General features: G+C 42.8%; 1 protein-coding gene and 1 non-coding gene across 7 annotated transcripts in view; both read left to right on the top strand.

Moving 5' to 3' along the window:
* Positions 1 to 14,733, top strand: part of IL20RA (interleukin 20 receptor subunit alpha) — a 36,730-nt gene extending 21,997 nt beyond the window's left edge. For 3 of the 6 annotated variants that reach the window (XM_045499768.1, XM_045499772.1, XM_045499771.1), the window contains exons 3-7: positions 5,462 to 5,640; positions 7,568 to 7,743; positions 8,304 to 8,448; positions 11,465 to 11,604; positions 13,839 to 14,733. In XM_045499768.1, the coding sequence (XP_045355724.1) occupies positions 5,462 to 5,640; positions 7,568 to 7,743; positions 8,304 to 8,448; positions 11,465 to 11,604; positions 13,839 to 14,630 (1,432 nt within the window). In that variant the 3' untranslated portion in view covers positions 14,631 to 14,733. Of the gene's footprint in view, positions 1 to 1,470; positions 1,614 to 5,461; positions 5,641 to 7,567; positions 7,744 to 8,303; positions 8,449 to 11,464; positions 11,605 to 13,838 lie in introns of all 6 variants that reach the window. The other 3 variants (XM_045499774.1, XM_045499769.1, XM_045499770.1) reach the window with 3 other exon arrangements.
* A 5,142-nt stretch (positions 14,734 to 19,875) lies between these two features.
* On the top strand, positions 19,876 to 19,960 carry TRNAR-UCG. The gene has a single exon. It is a non-coding gene; the product is annotated as a tRNA-Arg (tRNA).
* The last annotated feature ends 3,673 nt before the right edge of the window (positions 19,961 to 23,633 follow it).

The raw sequence follows: 23,633 nt of genomic DNA, 5'->3' as shown, positions 1-23,633 counted from the left end.
AACAGAGGAAATGGCCAAACCCCAAGCCATAAACTACGAAGGATATAAGCCAAATACTGTGAAATCTGAAGGAAAACAACCACAGACACTGACAGTGTCTAATCTTCTTGAACTTCAACAGTAGAAAATAATTTTATACAAGAATCAATGTCATAGTACTAAGAGGCTTACCTAACAGTCTTAGGATGTGGAATCTAAGGATTTCCACCACCAGAAATTGAGGAAGTGTCCCCACGAGCCCCAGTTAGTGCCACAGAATGTCAGAGACAGAGGAGCTGAAAGGGATTCAAATGACATATCCACTGTATAGGCCCAGTCACCCTAGTGAAGTGGGTGCAGGAGGGAGGGGAGGTGATGATGGCTGGGAGGCAGCCTAGGGGGACCATGACTTACTGATGTGCCATGGGGCATATCAGTCTCCTGTAATTCCAAAACTTGAGGGTGAGCAGGCTCTCCAGCAAAGGGAATGATCTGATTTAGAGAACAGGTGTCTGACTTCCCACACTCCTATACCCATTCACTTAATATTCAGTCAATAGCTGGCCCTGTTCAAAGAGTAATAGTCCCACAGAACCTGGCACAGCATTTCTCCATAATTATTGGCAAAGGAGAAAGACAAAAAGAAGGAAGAGGAGGAAGAGGAAGAGGAGAGGGAGACAGAGAGGGAGAGGGAGAGGGAGATGACAACAGTGAAAAGATCCTGAAAAGCTTTCTTATGGAAAAAGGAGAAAAATTCAGACAAATAAGTGTTCATAGTTTGAATCATACATAACATGATCTCTAATGGTAAGTCAGAAAGGAAGGAAGGAAGGAAGGAAGATAGAGAAAGGGAAGGAGGGAGGGAAGAAGGAAGGAAGGAAGAGAGGGAGGGAGGAAGGAAGGAGGATAGAGAAAGGGAGGGAGGGAGGAAAAAGGAAGGAAGGGGAGGGAAGGGAAGGGAAGGGAAGGGAGAAGGGAAAGGAGGAAGGAAAAAGCAAAGAAGAGATTCTAAAACAAAAGGAAGATTTTTTTTTTTAAGGCAAGTGGGCAGAACTTAGGGAAAAGATGGAAAATAAAAATGTTACAGAGATGAAAAACCTATAGCTAACTGATAGGAATAATTGAAAAGTGATAATTACTGTCTGGAATTACACATCATAAATGCATGCTCTGTCTAGGAAAATGTAATAAAAGCATTGGAAGACGTATCCTGGTGAGGTTATTGAACTTTAAGAAAATGAAGTACTTTATGATGATCATAGCAAGAGCGGGACTCAAGTGGGACGGAACAGGGGGAGTGGGGTGATTTCCGTCTGGCAAAACTCGACAGAAGACAGCGATACATCTTCTAAGGGAGAAATAGATGTGATCTGGGATTCTTGTCAAGTTCACCAGATGTATTTTCAAGCAAGTGAGAGATCTCAGGATGGTACTCCCTTGAGACCTTCTTGGGGAGAAAACCACTCACTGAAGATGATATCTGTCCGACAGAGATAAAGATGAACCTGGATGAAGAATTTAGTACTGACAACATTATTTGTCACTGTGAAAAGAGTGGTAAACACACCAAAACCATCTGAGTGAAGAGCTAAGACTAAACAGTGATGGGAAATGTGCTTATGGAACTTTAGGAGGTAGGGGAAAACTTTAAATGTACAGACTTTCATAGCAGGAAGCCATTAAATGTGATCTAAACTGAAAATATTTCATCATCTTAATAACTAAACTCCCAATATTTTTCATAAACTATTTTCTTATTTTAAAATATCTTTTAGGAACTAGTGTCTCTTGTGGTGATGAAACACATGAACCACAGCAATTCCTTTACTTTCGCTTCAATTTTTTTTCTATTCAAGTTCAAATCAAGTTAAATTTACAGCTTTGATTAAAACGATATGCGTGGTATAATCTAGCTATTGCCTCTGTGTGCAGTCATATAATCATTCCCATGTGTATAGAGAAGCATGAGACGTCCAGAATCAGGTATGCCAACTGCTTTTGGCCTAATAGGTTTTAGGGTTATCTCTCTCTCTCTCTCTTGATTATATTTTTCTGATTGAGTTAAAAAATACCACATTTGAGGGGCGCCTGGGTGGCACAGTCGGTTAAGCGTCCGACTTCAGCCAGGTCACGATCTCGCGGTCCGGGAGTTCGAGCCCCGCGTCAGGCTCTGGGTGGATGGCTCAGAGCCTGGAGCCTGTTTCCGATTCTGTGTCTCCCTCTCTCTGCCCCTCCCCTGTTCATGCTCTGTCTCTCACTGTCCCAAAAATAAATAAACGTTGAAAAAAAATTAAAAAAAAAATACCACATTTGAAAAGAAAGAAAGCCATTTTTGTCTTTGAAAAAAAAAAATTCTGGCCACTAAAGGCAGTGAAATATTTCAGCTGCTATTCACAACGACCTCATTTATCCACAATCTCACTTTCATGTTCAAGGAGTTTCTCTGGAAGCTGGTGTTTTAGCAAAGAAGACATCATCTTGCAAAGAGAAATGGCTCTTGACTATGCCCTGGCCTCCTTTTCTATTAGGTGGAGCAAAGAGCTTGCTCTGTCCTTTACATGTTCCTTTGATTCAGAAAAGGATAACGAGAAAAGAGGCAGAGTCATCACTGCTCTGGGAGAGCAAATAGTTTAGATGGTACAACTTTCAGAAGTGAGTATTTTAAAAGAAACTTGCCATGTTAGAGGCCTTACATGCCTGTGCACGTGTGAGATGACAGGAATACAGAGTAGCATATGTCACCGACAAGGCTCCCAAGCGCAGCAGCACGGTCAACAGTCCGTGGTTTGTAGCTAGCCTATGAACCCACCCAGGTATCCTTGGACAAGTTACATATTATGCTTTTTACCCTTTGGAATGAAGCTTGTTTCCAAGTAAAAGATGAAATTTTAACAAAAGTTTAAATTATATCTGCCAAAAGAATTTAATGCCGAAAAAATACCGTGTAGTTCTAAAAGCACGAGCTTTGGCATTAGGGAAGAGTGGTTCAAATCCCAGATACGCCTGTTATTAGTCATATGAATTTGTCTCCATGGGCCTCAGTTTCCTCATCTGTACAAGAGGGTGAAAATAATGGCACCTACCTGCTAGGGTCATTAGGATAATTAAATGAGATAAAGCATGCAAATCCTAAGCATGGGTCCCAGCACTTAATAAGCACTTACTGCCATTACCAGAAACCAGTCAGAGACCACTGAGGGCTCCAGAGGACTTTCTGCCCTGCATAAACATCATTATTGGAGTACTCATTGAATAGTTGAGGTCTATCAGTTTGTAAGACTTACAAAGCATACTGTCCAGAATCCGGGAAAGAGTATTTTCTCCTCCACCCACCTCTGTCATGGGAAGTTGCCCTGCCCTTGGCAGAATAAGGAAGTTTGAGGAGAGAGCATCAAATCAGTGATGGCAGTATTTTTCAAACCACACATAAGTCAAGACTTGTTGATGGACCATGAAATCAATTTTGAGGGATATAACTAGCATTATTTTTAATAGAAGGGACTGGAATGAACAGGATTGGAATGGAAAATAGCGGAATTCATGGCATGTAGTCAAGTTTAAATATTATCTTATAAAACCTTTGTTTTTAGTATGTTAAATATATGTATGTTTATGGGAGCTGGGCCCCAGTGTAAAAATTTTTTTTTAATATTTCTTTATTTATTTTCAGAAAGCGAGAGAGAGAGAAAGAGTGTGCACCTGCAGGGGAGGGGCAGAGAGAGAGGGAGAGAGAGAATCCCAAGCAGGCTCCGCGCTGTCAGCACAGGGCCGGACGCAGGACACAATCCCATGAACTGTGAGATCATGACCTGAGCTGAAATCAAGAGTCGGATGTTTAACCGACTGAGCCACCCAGGTGCCCCATCAAACAGATTTCTTTTTGTGGCTCACAGCCACAGAAGGTTTTGAAAGCCCTTAGGCAATGGTAACCACTTGATGGAGAAGTTGGTCAACAGGATCTTACCTGTATTTCTAGTGCCTTCTGGAATGTATGGTACTTTATGAAACAGGAGACATTTGCTTTCACGAATCTGTTGCCATATTCTGAAAAGAGAGGATACCCTTAAACTTTGTCAACACTTAATAAGGTTGACATTTCCTTGTTCTCAAGACATACTCTTGTCTTGACTTCTGTGATCTCTCTTTCTCCTTCTGCCTCTTTAGCTGCTATTTCCAACTGTACTTTGTATCCAACCTTTAAACCCTGATGAGCCTGGAATTTTATCCTAGGCTTTGCTTTGTCTCCATGATAATTTCATTTGCACCTATGCCTTCAATGAGCAGTTTTGTGCCATTGGCTTCAAAATCACTGCCCCCCACTCCCACCCCTTTGCTGAGCCCCAGGGCCTACTGGGCATCTGTATCTGGATGGCTTTCACATACCTGAAGTTCAACATGGCAGAAACACAACTTGTTACCTTTCCTTCCTCCCATCCGTCCTCCCCATTTCCCAAACCCATTCTTTGGCATGGCTTATCTTGGCAAACATGACCACTGTCCCAGACAGAAAAGAAACATCATCCTGAACATCGTTATCTCCCTCATCTCTCACCTGCTCACCTCAATTACCAAGTCTTGGCTCCCAACATTTCTTCCTTTTGTCCTGTCATTTCTTCTGCCACCACTGTCCTTGTCCAAGCCACCTACATCTTCCACCTGGACCACTGCAGTATCCTCTCAGCTGCTCCCCAGGCTGCCACTCCTAACCCACTGCATTCTCCATGCTACACCAGTTAGCTTTCTAGAACCCCAACACACCTGCATTAATCCCTTCATTGCCTCCCATGCAACCCGGTCTCTCTCACTGGCTCATCCGGCGTCACTTAATCTCTCTATCCCTCAGTCTCCCCCACCTGAAAAGTTCTAAAAGTATTTCCCCCTCCCTCCTTGCTATGGGTTTTGTGTTTTCAACAAAGGAAAGGAGAAATAATATAAACAGCCTAGTCACTGTCGTCATCATCACTGTAATTACTGTGGCATACACTTCTACCTAGTGAATTTTCCCTAGGACCCTTGATAGCAAGTAGATTTTTAAGTTTTATGAGAATGTCAAGGTAATTTTTCTTCCAAGAAAAAAAATGACTAATTTTTCTTAAAACAACCCACCAAATTGACCTTTGTAGGCATGGCGGACTAAAAACTTACGTGGATAATTACTAGAAGAATTGATCACACAATACGTAGAATTTTTACTGTAGCCCAAGAATAATAATAAAATACATGCTTTCAAAATGTACGATCCACATTATAATTCACAGAAAAGAAAGGTGTTTGCAGAAACTCTGACTCATGTTCCTGACAGCTCATGAAAAAAATTGCCAGCAGCAAACGTGGATTCCTTTTTATCTCAATGACAGGCACATTTGTTGTTCTGCAGAGAAGGCCTTAACTTCCATTCAGTTTTGCATAAGGACTGGTTTTTTTTTCTCTATTGTAAAGCACAGAGGGCACCTCGTTATTAATTCAGTTTCTTTCTCAGCAGATATGGGCAAAAAAAATGGCTGAATAAATCCGAATGTAGAAATATCAATAGGACCTGCTGTGATCTCTCTGTGGAAACTTCCGATTACGAACATCAATATTATGCCAAAGTTAAGGCCATTTGGGAAACGAATTGTTCCAAATGGGCAGAAACCGGACGATTCTATCCATTCTTAGAGAGTAAGTAACACAATTGTCTATAAACACGTATAATATCAAGTTCATCTGACCGTCGAGTATACAGTCTTGGACTCATGGACAGCCTCGCCCGAGACCAGTGCTCTGCCTGGCTCTGTTCTCATTCTGTCCCTCAGCTCCAAGAATGACCAGCCCAAGGGGCTTCATCTCGCTGGATCGCAGTTTCATCTATAGAATGAGAAGCTTGGCTGAGTCATCACTAGGATCTCTCCCAGGTCCAAAATTAACACTAGATGCCAATATTATCCAAGTTCAATTTTGTTTGGTTATTTAGTGGGGACTATGAAATTTGAGGAACTGACAGATTTTTTTTTTTTTATTTTTTTTTTTCAACGTTTATTTATTTTTGGGACAGAGAGAGACAGAGCATGAACAGGGGAGGGGCAGAGAGAGAGGGAGACACAGAATCGGAAACAGGCTCCAGGCTCTGAGCCATCAGCCCAGAGCCCGACGCGGGGCTCGAACTCCCGGACCGCGAGATCGTGACCTGGCTGAAGTCGGACGCTTAACCGACTGCGCCACCCAGGCGCCCCCCTGACAGATTTTTTTTTTAATTGCTGTGGGTTTATAAACCATGGCGTTAAGTCCACAAGATTGATTCAAGGTGCTCTGATTACCAAACTAAGTCTCTTTTTGTTAGACACTTGGTAGTGTGATGATGTAATTTGTAGGTGTAACTCAGAATTAAGGCAGCAGCATCCTGATATTTGCTTTTTAAATTTTCCCATCTCCTATTCTGTGACTGACTCAGGTGTAGAGGACCCACTCAGAGCTGACATCATGAAATTTATAAGTGCTCCTCGAGTCCTGGGGCCAGAGCCCGTCCTCTGGTGCCCTTCGGGATCAGAAGTCAGCAAACTATGCCCTCAGACCAAATGAAGCACTGCCACCTCTCCAGTTTTCTACAGACCAAGAGCTTAGAATGATTTTTACATTTATATAAGTAATAATTGCAACAAAGATCACATGGCTTGTAAAGCCTAAAACATTTCCTGTATGGACCTTTGTGGTAAAAGTTTGAGAATCCCTGTTATAGGTCATTCCAATCACATCTTCAAAGGTCTTTTTTTAAGTTTATTTACTTATTTTGAGAGAGAAAGAGAGAGAGAGGAAAGAGAATGGGCGGGGGAGGGGCAGAGGGAGAGGGAGAGAGAGAATCCCAAGCAGGCTCCCCGCTGTCAGTGCTGAGCCTCATACAGGGCTCTGTCTCACAAACTATGAGATCATGACCGGAGCCAAAATCAAGACATCAACTGACTGAGCCCCCCAGGTGCTTCTTCAGAGGTGTTTTAATAGTGGTTCATTCCTCCATGTCTGATTTTCACCACTTACAGTTCATATTAATGCAATTTATCACCAACTTTTCATTTGATGTCATAGGAGTGTCGTAAACACTTTTAATTCTATTTTCCATCTGTTTACCCATGTGACTAGGAACTAGGTAAATACAACACTTGAATGTTCTGTTTTAAAATTGTGTCAGGGTGGGGGCGCCTGGGTGGCTCAGTCGGTTAAGCGTCCGACTTCGGCTCAGGTCATGATCTCACGGTTCGTGAGTTCGAGCCCCGCGTCAGGCTCTGTGCTGACAGCTCGGAGCCTGGAGCCTGCTTCACATTCTGTGTCTCCCTCTCTCTCTGCCCCTTCCCTGCTCATGCTGTGTCTCTGTCTCAAAAATAAATAAAATATTTAAAAAAAATTTTTTTTTAAATAAATAAATAAAATTGTGTCAGGGTGTGTGAAAGGATCGTTTCAAGATGTAGCGTAACTTGGGCCCACCTTAGAGCATTCTGAGGCGTCTCAACTAAGAGGTGGGCTGTAGGACTTTCATCCCCGTAGGATTATATTGCAGTTTTATCCACGGTGATTTCTACCTCTGAACATGATCATTCCCTCTCCCCTCCCCTTTAAGCACAAATCGGCCCGCCAGAAGTTGCTTTATCTACAGATGAGAAATCCATTTCTATTGTTCTGACGGCTCCAGAGAAGTGGAAGAGAAATCCAGAAGAAAGTTCGATTTCCATGCAACAAATTTACTCTAACCTGAAGTACAACGTGTCCGTATATAACGCTAAGTCTAATAGAACGGTAAGCCTGGAATGGGGACATATCATCGGCATTACTTTTTGCAGCTAGTGCTGGAACAGGCAGCCTGACGCATGTGAACCTGAGAAGATACGATATTCAAAAGAGATGCCATACAAGAAGCAGTTGAAGCCAATACGTAGAAAACTCGAGAACTTCCTTCAGGTTTCCCTCACAGAGTCTCTGTTAATGGGATCCGATGTTGCTATTAGATGGAGAACCACTGTCCACGTCACTTTGATGGAGAGCTTTTACTTGCATAACATCTGTCGGTCACATTCCACGCAGGAAAAAAGATGTCAGCAAGAACATGGGACAAGGCAGATTAAGAAATCCATCCATGTGTTATTATTTAGAATTGTTCCCAGAATGGGTCCATTTCCTGATCATGCTCTGCCGAGCTCAAGGAAAGGGATGTTTTAAAACTGTTGCGGAAGAAAAGCTTGTAGTGATTACAAAGGATTTAGGGGTATCTTAGCGTTTTATTTCCTTCTAGAGCTATCTGCCTGGGATGGTGCTGGGATTCTGTGGCACTAACTGCTGTTTGCAATCCTCTGCCCTAGTGGTCCCAGTGTGTGACCAACCGCACGCTGGTGCTCAGCTGGCTGGAGCCAGACACCCTGTACTGCGTGCGTGTGGAGACCTTTGTCCCAGGGCCCCCTCGCCTTGCTCAGCCTTCTGAGAAGCAGTGTGTCCGTACTCAGAAAGGTAAGCTTAAAAAAATCTCAGCTGGTCTGCGAAGGAGATCTGATCAAAGTAGAAGAAGGATGGCAGTTCTAAACAAGATTTTGACAAACCCATGTCTACCAGAAACAAGTTGAGGCAGAGGCAGAAACAACTATCACCAGAAATGCGTGGAGCAGCCTGGAATTGAAACTTGGCCATTGAACTTGGCCAACGTGAAGGGTGTGTTTGCTCCCGCTGGGGAACTCTCAGCACCCGTCCCTTGGTGTCCAATGCCAACGAGCCTCTTCCGTGGGAAAATAACAATTGAGAATTTTTACGCACGTCTATTCTTTTTTAATTGTAATCACTTTTGTCAATAGAAGTTCTGTGGTCTTCAACATCAAATTGCACTGCTAGAAACAAAACATTATCCTAGAAACACCTGAAGACAGCAGTTGTTGCTCTCCCTCGGGAACGCAAATGACAGGCTCTGCAAGTTGTATTCAGATGTCACTCACTGGCTGCAGGAGGGTCTGGGGGTCAGCAGATCAGCAGTTACTCCCCCGCCATCGCCTCTCTCTTCTTCCTCTTGTCTTCTCCTCCTGTTTTCTGAACTTGCCTGAAGCTTCTCATTCCCGTTAGGAGACACAGAGTTCAGAGCGTGGTGTTTGTCTGCTTGTTCCTCCCCACAGTTGTGAGGAGCTTGAACTCAAAGCCTGAACGTTGAAAATAAACCCTCAAGTTTACCCTCATCGAATGGCTCTTCACCCATTATTCTTCCATTTCCTCCTTCCAAACATGCTGGCCTACGATAAGTGCCACACCTCTTCCCCCAACCCGGTCCCCTCGCCAGCTCTGGGATCAAATGGTGACAGGAGCCCCGCTTCCATCCTCCCTCCCACCGCCCGCATTGCAAGATGAAACTGTCCCAAGGAATAAAAAGGGGATTTTGTGAGTACGTGTCAAAAGTGAAAGGCTTTATTTTTGAATCTCTATCCTTACCATACCTTCCCCTTTAAAATGAAGAGGGCTCTGCCATGTGGCCAGTAAAACGGAAATGCTAAGCAAGCAAAAGGCAAAACAAAGCAGATTGAAGAGATCATCTTTGTATTTGGAAAAAGCGCTCCGTTTACGAAGAGCTTGATCAGTGGCCAGGAGGTAGGGATGCATTTCCAGTGGAGATCGTTTGAGCACTTGGCAAATTGAGAGCAGCTCCAAGTACAGGTTCAATTAAATCCTTCCCGGGAACAGGTGGAACCACCTGTCTCACTAGCCTGAGAAAGGTCACAAAATAAGGAGGCATCATTTCAGGTTCCGACCTTTCCACGGTATCCCAGCCATACTACCTCTTTGGGGACTGTTCTTTGAAAAATATTTCTGCTCTCCACAGTCCCCCAATCCCTAAAATATAGACACATTTTATTAGTTTTTTTGTGGCAAACATGTGCTGTTACATACTAAGTGCCATCCGTCAATGTCATCACGGTGTTTTTCAATTAGGGCAAGTTCAGTCCCGAGACCAGAGGTGGTATTAAGAGGGCTAGACTGAATTGTAGTCTGATGTAGGGGCAGGTAACGCCTGGCTACCTGTACATCTGCGCTGTGCTGTTGGCACCTTTCTATGTGGAACCTGAGGACAGATGTGCTCGTCAGGAATTGTTTGGGGTGGAAGAGACTGCATTTGGACCCCTGGTCCTGGACTTTTCCCACTGGCTATTGTCAACCACCCTCATTGTCCATGACACTTCTATTTCCAACCTTTAACTAGGTATTTAACTGGACTGTGACTTTGCTACTTTGTCTCAAGCCTAGGCATCAAGAGTATCCAAACATCTGTGAAGATTAGAGAGCTCCCATGACACTCTGATTTTATTAATCAGAACCCATCTCTCTTTCTCTCTCTCTCATATATATATATATATATATATATATATATATATATGGAGACATTTACTTTAGGGAGTTGGCTCACATGATTGTAGAGGCAGATAAGCTCAAAATATGTTGGGCAATCCAGCAGCCTGGATAGCCAAGAAAGAGTTGATGTTATAGTTCTTGTCTGAAGGTAATCTGCTGAAAGAATTCTCTCTTTCTTGAGGTGGTCACTACTTTTTCTATTAAAGCCTTCAACTGATTGGATAAGGCCCACCAACATTATAAAGATTTCATCTTTACATTAATCTGCTTTACTCGAGTCTATTAATTTAAATGCTAATATCACCTAAAAATGCCTTCACAGAAACATCTAGAATATCTCACCAAAGAGCTGGGTACCATGGATTAGCCAAATGGGGACAGAAAAATATCCATCACAACTTCTAGTATTCTACAGGAGTGCAACAAATATAAGTGAGTCACAATAAGCCCTATTCACAACTGTATAGTCTGACTGATGGTGGGCCAGGACTGCTTTCTCAAAAGCTATTCACCAGGTCTTTCCAGTCCCCTGTGGACTTTCATCCATCATGAACCGACAGTGCAACAGGACCTGGAAAGGAGTAACTGCCATCCTCACACACACCAGCTCAGCCACCTCCCTACACACATCCCAAGCTCCCTACCCAGAAAGTCTAGCCAAGCCACTCGAGGATGGCTCTATTAATAACACACAAGGTGATGCCATACATTCCTGTCTTCTGCTGAGTCTATGCAAAAGATTGAGTCCAATGAGTACATGGAAAAGTGGGGCAGCTTAATGGGATCCTATCAAGAGGGTTTAGTGGGTTGGCTTAAAGTGTATGAGTTGTCTGAATGTTAGACACACTTAGCTTCAGATATATAAGACCCAGCATCAATCTCATAGCCAGACATAAAATGTTGGAATGTCTGCTGATGGGGTTGTTAAGGCATCCGTAAGTCTAGATGATTCCCTAAGACCAGCTATTGTCAAAGAGTAAGAATTCTGAAACCCCTTATCACGTTTAGTTCAAGCTTCTCAATTAATAAATAAGACTGAATCCCTAAGTGTAAGTAACCGGCCCAAAGCCTCATGACATTGCCAATGTTTTCCCACCATACCGCATCACAACTATCTATCCCTCTTCTTTTTTTTTTACAGATCAAACATCAGCATTGAAGGTTAAAATCCTCTTCTGGTATGTTTTGCCCATATCTGTTGCCGTGTTTATTTTTTCTGTGATGGGCTACTCCATGTACAGATATATCCATGTTGGCAAAGAGAAACACCCAGCAAATTTGGTGAGTGCTCAGTGTGGCAGGAGTCATAACCACTCACTTTCAGCAGAGTAGAAAATGAGGCTCTAGAACAGACACATTCCTTTGATAAGCAGGGTGAGTTTAAAGAGTTAATTAATTAAAAAAGAAACACTTTGGCACTAGGCTAACTCACTAACATAACGAAAGAGAAAGATTCCTCAGCTCTGACAAAGATTTTAGGTTTAATGAGCAGATTAGACCGGGTCTTGAGGTACCCAAATAAATGAAGTCACGATCTATGCCCTTCCAGACGTTCAAGTTCAGTTGAGGACTCGAATTTCAAAATGATACGTGAAGGTTAAGATGAAAGCAGGCACTGAGGACTCTGGGGACACAGGCAGGGCACTGAACCCCACATTGGGGTCCAGGAGAAGCTTTATGCCCTGCCTTGGTTATGACAGGGGAGTAAGACGGCACCGACTGCTGGCAGAGAAATCAGCAGGGACCAAGGTGAGCAGATGTTTGGAAAACCACATGGTCTTGCTGAACCATATACAGTTGCTGATGAGGAGCTACAGAAGTGAAAGTGGAGAGGGGGGGTTAGGGCCAGGGGACAGGAGAATCGGGATGTTATTCTAAGGGGCTTAGATTTTACATTCTGTTGGCATGTTACATTCTGTTGGCAAGGAGAAATCTCTGTGGGGTTTTGAGTAGGAAGCTTCGTGGTCAATATCGGGTTTTAGATCCAACTGGATGGTGGGTCTTAGCTTTGGAGGGAGTAAGACTAGAAACAAGAAGAGCAGCTAGGAGACTGTGGCAGTTGTCCAGGGGAGCCAAGGGGAGAGTCTAAAAGAGGAGAGTGGGATGTAGGGCCAGAGACAGGCATGGAGTGGAAAACATAGGAGGAAAATGGCCAGGACAATCATTCACAGCAAGGAGAGCAAGAAAATAGAAGAAGAAGGAGTAAACCTTATGCTTCTGGACTGCACACTGAAGGGTTCTGAAGGGCTGGGCATATTTCAATGATAAGATGGGTTCTTTGCCTGTTATTAAAATATATGTTCACATATGCACAATGCATCCATGTACGCAATGCAAGCTGTTAGTTTGGCATTTAAACGTTTCTATTATTCTGCCTGCTTTTAGGCTTTAGAGTTAGCTTCCTAATGGCACAGGGAGACCTTTCCTGGGAGGAAAATTCATAAGAGAATTGATCACAAGTGGCTTTCTGGAACCAAAATTTTGTAAAGGAATGAGGCTGAATGTCGTATTTTGTCTTTTTTTTTTTTTAAGAGAGAGAGAGAGCGCGCACGCTTGCATTCAAGCGAGTGGGGGAGGGGCAGAGGGAGAGGGAGAGAGGTGGGGGGACCTTAAGCAGGCTCCAAGCTCAGTGCAGAGCCCAGCATAGGACTCAATCCCACAACCCTGGGATCATGACCTGAGCCGAAATCAAGAGTTGGACGCTCAACCCACTGAGCCACCCAGGCGCCCCTGAATGTCATATTTTGTAGTGTTGAATGGAATCACTTCATGGAGTGCACAATGACGATTGTCACATAATTCATGACTTGCCATCTAAACAGTCACCTTCCACATAGCCCCAGCACAATTTTAATCTCAAACCAGTTTCCCTGACACGATTTAGAGCTTCTCTATCTGCCATAAACAGGCAGATGAATTTCCCTTTTTGGCCTCATTATACTGTGATTAGAGTGGTATCCGGGGAATGAGTAAAACCATCCCTACTCATGTGCGTATTTCTTTTTTTACATGCAGTTTTCATGCCCGCCCACATCTCATGTCCGGAGTATATCCAACACAGGGCTGGTAACCTGGGGAACCATAGCTAACTAAGAAATACGTCATCACCCATAATTAACAAAGCAGTTTCAAAACTAGCTCACTCGGTCCTCACCACTTCTCACGTGGCAGAAATCCAGATTTTACAGAATTAACAACTGGGACTCAAGAAATTAAATAATTCCCCTGAACTCCCTCAGCCAGGGAGGGAAGGGCACTGTCTCACCCTGATCCTTGGGTCGGATAAACACTCACCCAGGGAACCACTTTTCACTTCCAATGCCTTTTTCAGGTCTTGGGTCTCTTGCCTCCATGAATGAGGCTTTCTGTTTATTCCAAGAATAACTTTCACTTCCATGAGTGGGTAAGAATAGGTCTTTAAAACTATCTGATGACAGTATAAGTTCTACTTAACAGCTGTTTTTCATGTCTTTCTCAAGTGAAAAGGTGAAAACCATTCTCTTCTCTCTTTATAGATTTTGATTTATGGAAATGAATTTGACAAAAGATTCTTTGTACCTGCTGAAAAAATTGTGATTAATTTTATCACCCTCAATATTTTGGAGGATTCTAAAATTTCTCATAAGGATATGAGACACGTAGTGGAAAAAAGCGACGATGGGTCGGACGGGGATGAGCCCGGCGGGGACCAGCGGCCGCGTCAGGCAGAAATGGAGGTGAAACACTTAGGGTATGCTTCACATCTGGTGGACATTTCCTGTGACTCTGGGGAAAGCACCCAGGGCACTTCCCTAACCCAGCAAGGGTCACCAGGCAGAGCAAGACCCACCGAGAAGGCAGTTGTTGAATACGAATATGATGTAAGAGCTGCAGACGTTTGTGTGGGGCCCGGCGGCCCTGAGCTCAATTTGCAGGAGAAGGTGTCCCTACAAGGAACGTTCTTTGAGCAACAGGCTGCTTTGGCAGACGTGAGCCCCCAGGCACCACTGTATTCGTATGCCCCTCAGCTCCAACACCTGGACCAGTTGCTGCAGGAGCATGTGGGCAAAGAGGAGCGAGAGGAAGAGCCGTCGACCACACTGGTGGATTGGGACCCTCGGACCGGCAGGCTGTGCATACCGTCCTTCCCTAGCTTTGAACGTGGCTCAGAGGGAGGCAAGCAGCCTGAGTCCAAGGAGCTCGTGGAGGAGGGCCTTTTGTCTAGACTGTATGAGGAGCAGGCTCCAGACAAGCCGTCGGAAGACAACGAAACCGACCTCCTGAAATTTATGGAGGAATGGGGACTCTATGTGCAGATGGAAGACTGACACCCAAACTCCCTTTGCCACACCCCTACTGTTACAAGGCACATGGGTGCAAAAGTATAAGGGACTGAAAAATAAAGCATGCGGGATAAAAGAAATGTGACTCCGATTTGTCAGTGAGAAGTACTTATTTCTTCTCTGCTCTCACAGGACTGGTTTCATCCTGCCTCATAAGGGAGTTGGGTCATGCATGGGGGTCTCTTATAGTGATGGGGGGGGCGGTGTCTAGAATGCACTGGCCGGCTCATTTTTTGTGTGCATTCAAAAATGTTTGCCAAATCGGATGAAGAATTCCTGCAGGTGAGTGTGCTATGTATGGCCTCTCTGTTTATTATTGTGTAACAAGCCTACTTCTGCAATTATTTTTCCGGGCACTTGACAAGCATATAGCACTGTAGAAAAATATCTCATGAAGACCATTCATTTTAGAAATATGACTCTTCTTTTAGAATTTGGATTATTGTCAGAGCGAGGAAGTACTGAAAACATACAAATACCACTAAGTTGGTGGTCAGTTGATCACATTTAAGGACACCAACCCCCTATTCAGTCGTAATAATCCGAGTTCAGAGTGAGCAAATCAGGTACAGACCTTGAAATTACACACTTTTGGCTACTTTAAGTGGCCATATTAATATTTTGTGAGAACTTCTGGAGTGTAAAGATAAATTGTTATGATTTTGTAGTCAGAAAATGTCCTCCCAGTAACTCAATAGGCACTTTTTAATAGGGGACTAACCTGAAAGAAAATGCCACCTTTTGTGATAGAACAGTACATTTATTTCTAGAAATGTGCCTTTTCTCTTTTTTTTTTCTTTCTTTCTTTCTTTTTTTTTTTTTTTAATCAGGTTTCACATCTAGTGCAGAGCCCAGCGCAGGGCTTGAACTCATGACCCTGAGATTATGACCTGAGTTGAGGTCGAGAGTTGAGCACTTAACCAATTAAGTCACCCAGGTGCCCTTGGAAATGTGCCCTTAAAAAGATATTTACGTAGTCTATAAATTGAAACATGTTTAGCAGCTGAAACACTACGTTACTATTATAATATGAAATATTCTATTTGAATGAGCAATGCCTCAAAGGTTCCTTGGAGTATGTATGAATGACTATCCCCTATCTACATAATTTTAAAATCAATAAACAAACAAGGATATACAAAAGAAAGAAGTTACATAAATATGTAAAGGAGAATGTATTAAAATTTGACGCAATTTACTGTAAGAAAAATAAAATATACTATAAAACACTACCAACCTCGTTAATTTCCACTAACCAGTTTCCTCTCCTTTACCATTCACCTAGAAAGTTAAACTCTGCAGCCAATGCATTAAAATACGACAGAATCTATGAAGTTGAACCATATAAAATTATAGACATTTGACAGTTTTTGACCTGCAGGAACAGCAATATCATATTATTTTACCTTAATAAATATTTGTTTTAATCATGAACTCCTAATCCACTGATGCTCTCACAGGAAAACAGGTATCATCCATATTTGCCTATTTATATTTTTGGCACAGGCAGACAACCCTGGGAGGAGAGATGAGTTCTGGAGTCGTGGTCTTTTGAGATTGCCCACAAATCCGAACAGTTTCTGAGCTCATGATTTAATTTAGACCATAATCCTATTAACTAGAGCGTCCTGTTCCTCTCAACCCCTGTAGACATGATTCTGCTGGTTTTGAAGACCAAATTTCTAACACTAACTGTAAAAGAGGTTCAGGAGTAGGAAAGAACGAGTCGTTATTAAAAGCAGAAAGAGAACAAAGTGATTGATGATGGCTTGGCTTATTGGTTTTATTCACAAAAGATTTATTTGAGTACCTGCTGTGTCCTACAGTGTCCTCGTCTATGAAATCAGGATAACAACTCCCTTAGGGCTGTTTTGAGATGAAAAGAGGGGACCATAGAAGCACCTAGAACAGTGTCTGGTGTGTAGGGAGCACTGTGTATTTACCGGTAACTGCCAGAGCGTGTGCTCGGCTCCAGAAAGGCCATTTAGACATGACGGTTTCAACTCCAAGGCAGAGTTTGCCTCACCCTGTTTTTCTTACCGAAAAGCACAATCATTAACTTGCCCCCTCCTTTATGCCTTCAGAGTGAAATCGTCAGTGGTTTTATAAAAGGGAATCTAATTCTGAGTAGCGTTTACATCATCTCTTGCCATCCTAAGCGTGTCAGAAGTAGTGAGCATTTTAAAAAGTTTTGTTGCTTCTACCCCTTCCACATTGGGTAAGTTTTCCTCGTGAAAACAACTAGAGGCTCTATTTCCGCACGCCATAAATTCTAAATTGGGTGAAGGAAAATACACCTGCTACAAAGGGACTGAAATCTAGCGCCACATCATGTGTATGGGAAGGAAGGACGTGAAGAGGGACACTTACCCCTCAGCTGACAACATGGGAAAGATCTGGTGCTCCCGGGCGGAGCTCAACTCAAGGAAATTAATGCAGAGAAAAACTAGTTGTACAGCCCAGAGCGCAAGTCTGTCCAGCATGGTAAATCTAATGAGAACATTGAAGAAAGGGCTCCATCAGAGCCCTTTGTGAATCAGATCACAAATCAAATTCTTTCTGGCCCACACATTACCACCCTCCTGTCTGGAGATGAATTTTTGCAGAAGAATTCTTGGAAGAACTGTTTTTCTCTATTTTCTTTGTGGTTCCCTTCATGAAATCTTCCATAAATCTTCTAGCTTTATGTCTTTTTTTTTTTTCTTTTATTCCAAAGACCTTGCTCCAAAGCATGTGCCCGTAATTTTTTACCAAAGAGTGCCATGGTGAAAGGTATTTTAATGGTAGTTCTTATTTTTCACTGTAGAAGATAAATACACATATTCAGTGTGCAGTCACTAGAAATAAAGGGGAGAAGGATGAAAGTTACCTATGATCTACCATCCCAGGTCTAACTGCTGTAAACACATTAAGGGAGAGAAATGGCGCTCACCTGGGAATGATTTCACCCCCCAGGGCACATTTGGCAATGGCTGGAGACATGTTTGATCCTCAGGACTCAGGGGAAAGGTGCTGTTAATATCAGGGGCAGGGGAGAGGCCAGGAATACTGCTAACCTTCCTCCCATGCACAGGGGAGTCCCCTGGAGCAGAGAGTTCCCTTGTACAAAATGTCAATAGTGCCTAGGATGATAAATCTTCGTGTAGAATTTTCCAGATACTCTCCATGTTTATAGGTATATGCTTTTCCCAAAAAGAGGGATCATATTGAACTCTTTTATAACTTGCTCTTTTCACTCAAAAAATATAACAATCTTATTTTAACTATGCTTGGATTAACTTTATGAAGCATCAGTCTTAATCAAACTAGAAACTGTTGAAATGGCAGATTGTGAACTCTTTTTTCTAAATTTAACGCTTTAAAATTGTTTTACTCAAACAGCAACCAAAAATTGGAGTTGTTAAGAGCAAAGTGCCGTGAGTCCTTTAGAGATAACTGAACCTTTCCAAAATGTCATTTCCTGAAAATCACTACCTCTGCAGAGCGGCTGGTTGATTATTAGGTGGTCATTTATCTGCCCTTTGAGGTATTGGCCTCCTCTGTGCTTGGCTCCTACTACTCTCCTCCTGAAGTCTTCAGGACCTTCGGTGAAAGTGGTTGAAGACAACCTTGCTTGCGCTATTAAGCCTGGATAAACACTCATGTTTCTCACTGATATTTCTCCAGTCTCCTTTACCTGTAGAAGCTGCGAGATTTCTTTCTTGCTTTGCTAGTTTTAGTCTGTAACAGATTTTCCAGTTGATTTTCCTTTCTGAATGCCAGTAAAGATGCCAGGCTAAGGTTCATATTGCTACACCCGAGGCTTCAGGAAGAGGTGAGGGCTGTTGCATTATGTTGTCTTTGTGCAGATAGAGGGAGGCTCCTTCTGTCCTCAGGAATGACCGTGTTTCTATCTAAGACCTGTCTCTGACTCTTTGCTAAATTTGGAAGCAAATGAGGTATTTTCTCCCTTACTTCCTCAGCAGATTTCTTTTGATTTCTCAACCTGTTATTCTCTGGATTAGGTGGTACTTGGAGGCTTCCCACCAACTCAGAAGACGTACATATGGCTCATGTTTATGTTTTCATATGCAGGCCACTGAGATAATGAACACTGATGGGAATAAATACCATCCACCATTTGCCTGCCACTGAAACTGGTATCTGTGGGACATATAAATTAGCCACTGGTCTTCAAAGCCTCATACAGTTAAGATAGTTTACATAGTAATCTTTCTTTTCGCGAAGTACATTCTTCCCCATTCTGAAATTGATTCAAAATGCAGATACTTCAGAATATTAGATGTTGTGGCGGTGGGGGGGGGGGGGTGCAGGGGGAGAGAAACAATGTGATTTTAATCCCAACCCCCAAAAGGGAGGCATGGGATCTTTATTAAATTCGTTGACTTTGTGCTTCTAAAAGAATTTACTAACAAAATTGACTAACAATTGACTCGTCTTACTAACAATTTGACTAACAAAGATACACGTGAACAAATGAAAACAAAACAAAACAAAACCCTAGAATTTCTCAAATTACCTGAGTGATTGATTAGCACAAGGATCAGGATGCTGTACTGACCAGGATAGACGCTGTAGCTAAGAAGCTCGGTCCAGGGGCGCCTGGGTGGCGCAGTCGGTTAAGCGTCCGACTTCAGCCAGGTCACGATCTCGCGGTCCCTGAGTTCGAGCCCCGCGTCGGGCTCTGGGCTGATGGCTCAGAGCCTGGAGCCTGTTTCCAATTCTGTGTCTCCCTCTCTCTCTGCCCCTCCCCCGTTCCTGCTCTGTCTCTCTCTGTCCCAAAAATAAATAAACGTTGAAAAAAAAAAATTAAAAAAAAAAAAGAAGCTCGGTCCAAAGTCCAGCCCTGTCTCTTCTCAGGCTTCTCACCTCAGGCAGGTTACTTAACCTCTTTGGACCAAATTTCCTCATCTGTGAAATGGGGATAATAATTATACCTACCACATAGGGTTGTGGAAGGTTTAAATAAATCAATACATTGAAAGTGCTTGGAACAGTGCCTGACGCAAAAATAAGTGCTTGATAAATGTCAGCAATGGACAGAGCGCCAGGAGACATATGCAAAAATTTGCATAGAGGTATTATTCATTGAAGAAAAAAAAAGAAACCTTGAAGAAACACTAATATTTATCATCAGGAGAAAGCAATGAAAATGAATCAAGTATACCTATGCATGAAACATGAACGATTCTCACAAACATGTTGAACAAAAACAGCGATTCCTAGGGGCGCCTGGGTGGCTCAGTCGGTTAAGCGTCTGACTTCGGCTCAGGTCATGATCTCGAGGTCGGTGGGTTCGAGCCCCACGTCGGGCTCTGTGCTGACAGTTCAGAGCCTGGAGCCTGTTTCAGATTCTGTGTCTCCCTCTTTCTCTGACCCTCCCCTGTTCATGTTCTGTCTCAAAAATAAATAAATGTTAAAAAAAATTAAAAAAAAAAAAAAACAGTGATTCCTAGAAGACTATACAGAGGATAAATCCATCTACATAAAGTCCCAAAACTTACAAAATTAAACACTATTCATATATACGTGGTAAAAAGTATATAAAGAAAGGCAAAGACGGGGCGTGCCTGGCTGGCTCAGCAGGGAAAGCCTGCGACTCTTGATCTCAGGGAGGGGAGTTCAAGCCCCAGGTTGGGGTAGGGCTTAAAAAAAAGAAAGGAAGGAAGGAAGGGAGGATGGAAGGAAGAAAGGAAAGAAAAGAAAAGAAAGGCAAGGAAATGATTAACGTGGAAGTGCAGGACCGCAGTTCCCCCGCGGACTGGGGGTGCACGTGGGGCTCACAGAGCTTTGGTGGAATTGGTTCAATGTTCTCTTTAAACATGGGAAGAGGGGCGCCTGGGTGGCGCAGTCGGTTAAGCGTCCGACTTCAGCCAGGTCACGATCTCCCGGTCCAGGAGTTCGAGCCCCGCGTCGGGCTCTGGGCTGACGGCTCAGAGCCTGGAGCCTGTTTCCGATTCTGTGTCTCCCTCTCTCTCTGCCCCTCCCCCGTTCATGCTCTGTCTCTCTCTGTCCCAAAAATGAATAAACGTTGAAAAAAAAAATTTAAATAAACATGGGAAGAAACTGGGTATTTCTTTGGTAATTCTCCTTTAAACTGAGTATATATGTTCCACAAACACTAATGTATGAATATTTTATTTAAAAAAAAAAAAAACAATAACAGAGCCCCAGCATTCCTGAATTTTGTGCACTCTCATGGGTTCCATAATCAGTGTCAGCTTTGTGCCATTGGTCCAGGCATTTGGAAGCTGAGAGCTGTTAGACATCCTCCCTTGGAAGTCAGAAACAGTACACGTACGGTCATATTCTGTTTACAAAGCTTCTCAGTATCCAACGTTTTGATTATGTCCAAAATCTGAAACCAGAAATTAATCGTTCGTTAATTGGGTGTGCACAGTGAAGGGCATGCGTGGAAAACCTTGGCTTTGCTGAGAACTGCCATTATTCAAAGAGCGAATACCAGAGCCCTGGCAGAAAAATGAGGACACCGGCCTCACACAAACTTTAGAAATCCAAGCGCCTTCTCCTACTCACTGGGAATCATGAGTTAATAAGTAATAAAATCTCGGACAGGCAGGCAGTCAAGCAGTCACTCTGACAAAAATCACATAGTGTAAACAATTCCCTTCCTTCTGTAGCAGCTAATAGTTGATCTCTGTTAACTGATTTTAGCATGCAAGAAAGAAGGTTAGGATTTTTAAATGCTCTGCCCTTACACTTGAGCTAACTCCTCCTTTCTGTAATAAGCTTACCTTGGTTGCAAATGTTTAGTGATCATTAGCAAATAGAGTGTGTTTGCTTTTCCTAAGTCCCATATTTCCTGCCAGCTTTTTGTCACCAGCTTCCAAAGTGAGAGATTTGTGAAATTACAGACTGGTTGTTGTTGTTGTTGTTTTCCCGTAATCTTCAAACCCAGTGCAGGGCTTGAACTCTCCACCCTGAGGTCATGAGTCAGAGGCTCAACAACACCTATAAGTGGAACACCTTTAATTCAGGCATAATGATAAACTTTAAACATTTAACTTTACTCCCCCCCCCCCAAAATTTAACAGAAGTACAATAAAGACATTTGTTGATCTTTCTTCTTAGAAACCTCCATCATTTAAACCCTCAAAATTCTGGAACATATGTTCATTCCGAGCATCGTATTTTAACAAAGGCTTTAACCAACAGAAAACATCTCAAAGAGGGTCTAGTAGGCAGGACATAAGGGGAAGGGTGGGGGGAATCCAGAACTTAGTGAAGCCTAGATTGCTGCCATATGCAAAGGACCTCCTATGAATGAGGACATTAGACATACATTTGTTGCTTCAGAGAATGGAATTAAAACACCTATCTGGGAGTTGCTACAAGTTAGAACTCAGTTCACTGCTTTCCATAATTAATGGGCAGCTCTTAATTCTTGACCAGATGAAGCACTAAGTTCCCTGTTACAGGAGATGTTCCAACACAGGCTCGTTGCTGCTAAGACTTCTGCAGAAGGAATTCCTCCGTGGAACTAAGGGTTTGGAAGAGATGGTCTCTGAGGTCTTTTCCACCTTCCAAATATCTACTATGAAAAAACGATATTTAGAATCATCTTTATTTGCCCCATTTCTTTTCTCCTTTTTCTTCCAAGTAGTTCACTAGCTAATAACTCATTCTTTTCCAAAAATCGCCATACACCTGCCTTTTTTGTGTAGCTAAGGGGAACCAAGCTTTCCTTCAATGTGATACATAGGAGCTTAGAAATTCTCAGCCAGACAGACGGTTCTGAGCCTTCACTTTTCCCCCAAATTAGGTTGAGCCTAGAAATGTCATCTTTTTTTAATTTTCCCTTTTCACTGCTCTCCTGCTTAGCAAGTCTCTTTCATTATTTTTTTTTTCTTAGGTTTTTGGGTTGTCAGAAGATTATTGTACACAAACAAGGCTCAGAAGACAACTTGTTTCTGTAAATCTCTTTCTGACTTCTGGACGAGGACTAGACATTACTAGGACAAATATATATCCGTGAAGTACAAATAAGTGATCAAGAAAGAGCAATTCACATTTTGAAGACATTGTCTATATGACCCTTCAATCTGAATAAATATTATCTGTTCTCATCCAGTTATCCAGAAAACCCCAAGGCCATTAACATTGGAATGGAGTTTCTGTGCTGGAAATATCACAGTGAGCTGTGAAGTATGATTCAGCCTGTATTTCATGCACTCGACATCTCAGATATGCCTAAATCTAAAAATTATATTACATTTGACCCTTGAACAACACAGGTCTGAACTGTATGAGTCCACTTAGATTCGTATTTTTTTCAGTAAATAGAGTACAGTAGTGTAAATGTATTTTCCTTGTGATATTAATAACATTTTCTTTCCTCTAGCTTACTTTGTTGTAAGAATACAGTATACAACACATAGAACATACAAAATACGTGTTCATCAACTGCTTATGTTATTGGTAAGGCCTCTAATCAATGGTAGGCTATTAGCAGTTACATTTTGGGAGGATCAAAATTTGTACTTGGATTTTCGACTGTGCAGGGAGCTGGTGCCCCTAACACTTGGGTTGTTCAAGGGTTAACTGTATTGTGCTTTTCCGACAGATGGAAGAAATGAACATGGAATGAGAGGTGGGAGGGAAGGGCACATCTGCAAATACCCAGCACCTTGCACAGGGAGCAGCACTTAGCTCAAATTTGTGATGAACAAATGCTTTGAGAAACATAAACGGAGATACAGGCATTTAAGCGCATGTTGTACTTACTTGGGAAAGAAATGTGAATAAAACTATTCTCGGGGGCCCCTCGGTGGCTCAGTCAGTTGAGTGTCCAACTCTTGATTTCAGCTCAGGTCATGATCTCATGGGTTTGTGGGACTGAGCCCTCAGTGGATTCCATGCTGATGGTGTGGAGCCTGCTTGGGATTCTCTCTCTTCCTCTCTCTCTCTGCCCTTTCCCATAGGCACATGCTCTCTCTCTCTCTCTCTTGCTCTGTCACTCTCTCTCAA

Source organism: Leopardus geoffroyi, chromosome B2 (assembly GCF_018350155.1).
Source record: "Leopardus geoffroyi isolate Oge1 chromosome B2, O.geoffroyi_Oge1_pat1.0, whole genome shotgun sequence".
Classification (NCBI taxonomy): Eukaryota; Metazoa; Chordata; class Mammalia; order Carnivora; family Felidae; genus Leopardus; species Leopardus geoffroyi.
This window is presented reverse-complemented; position numbering and strand designations above follow the sequence as displayed.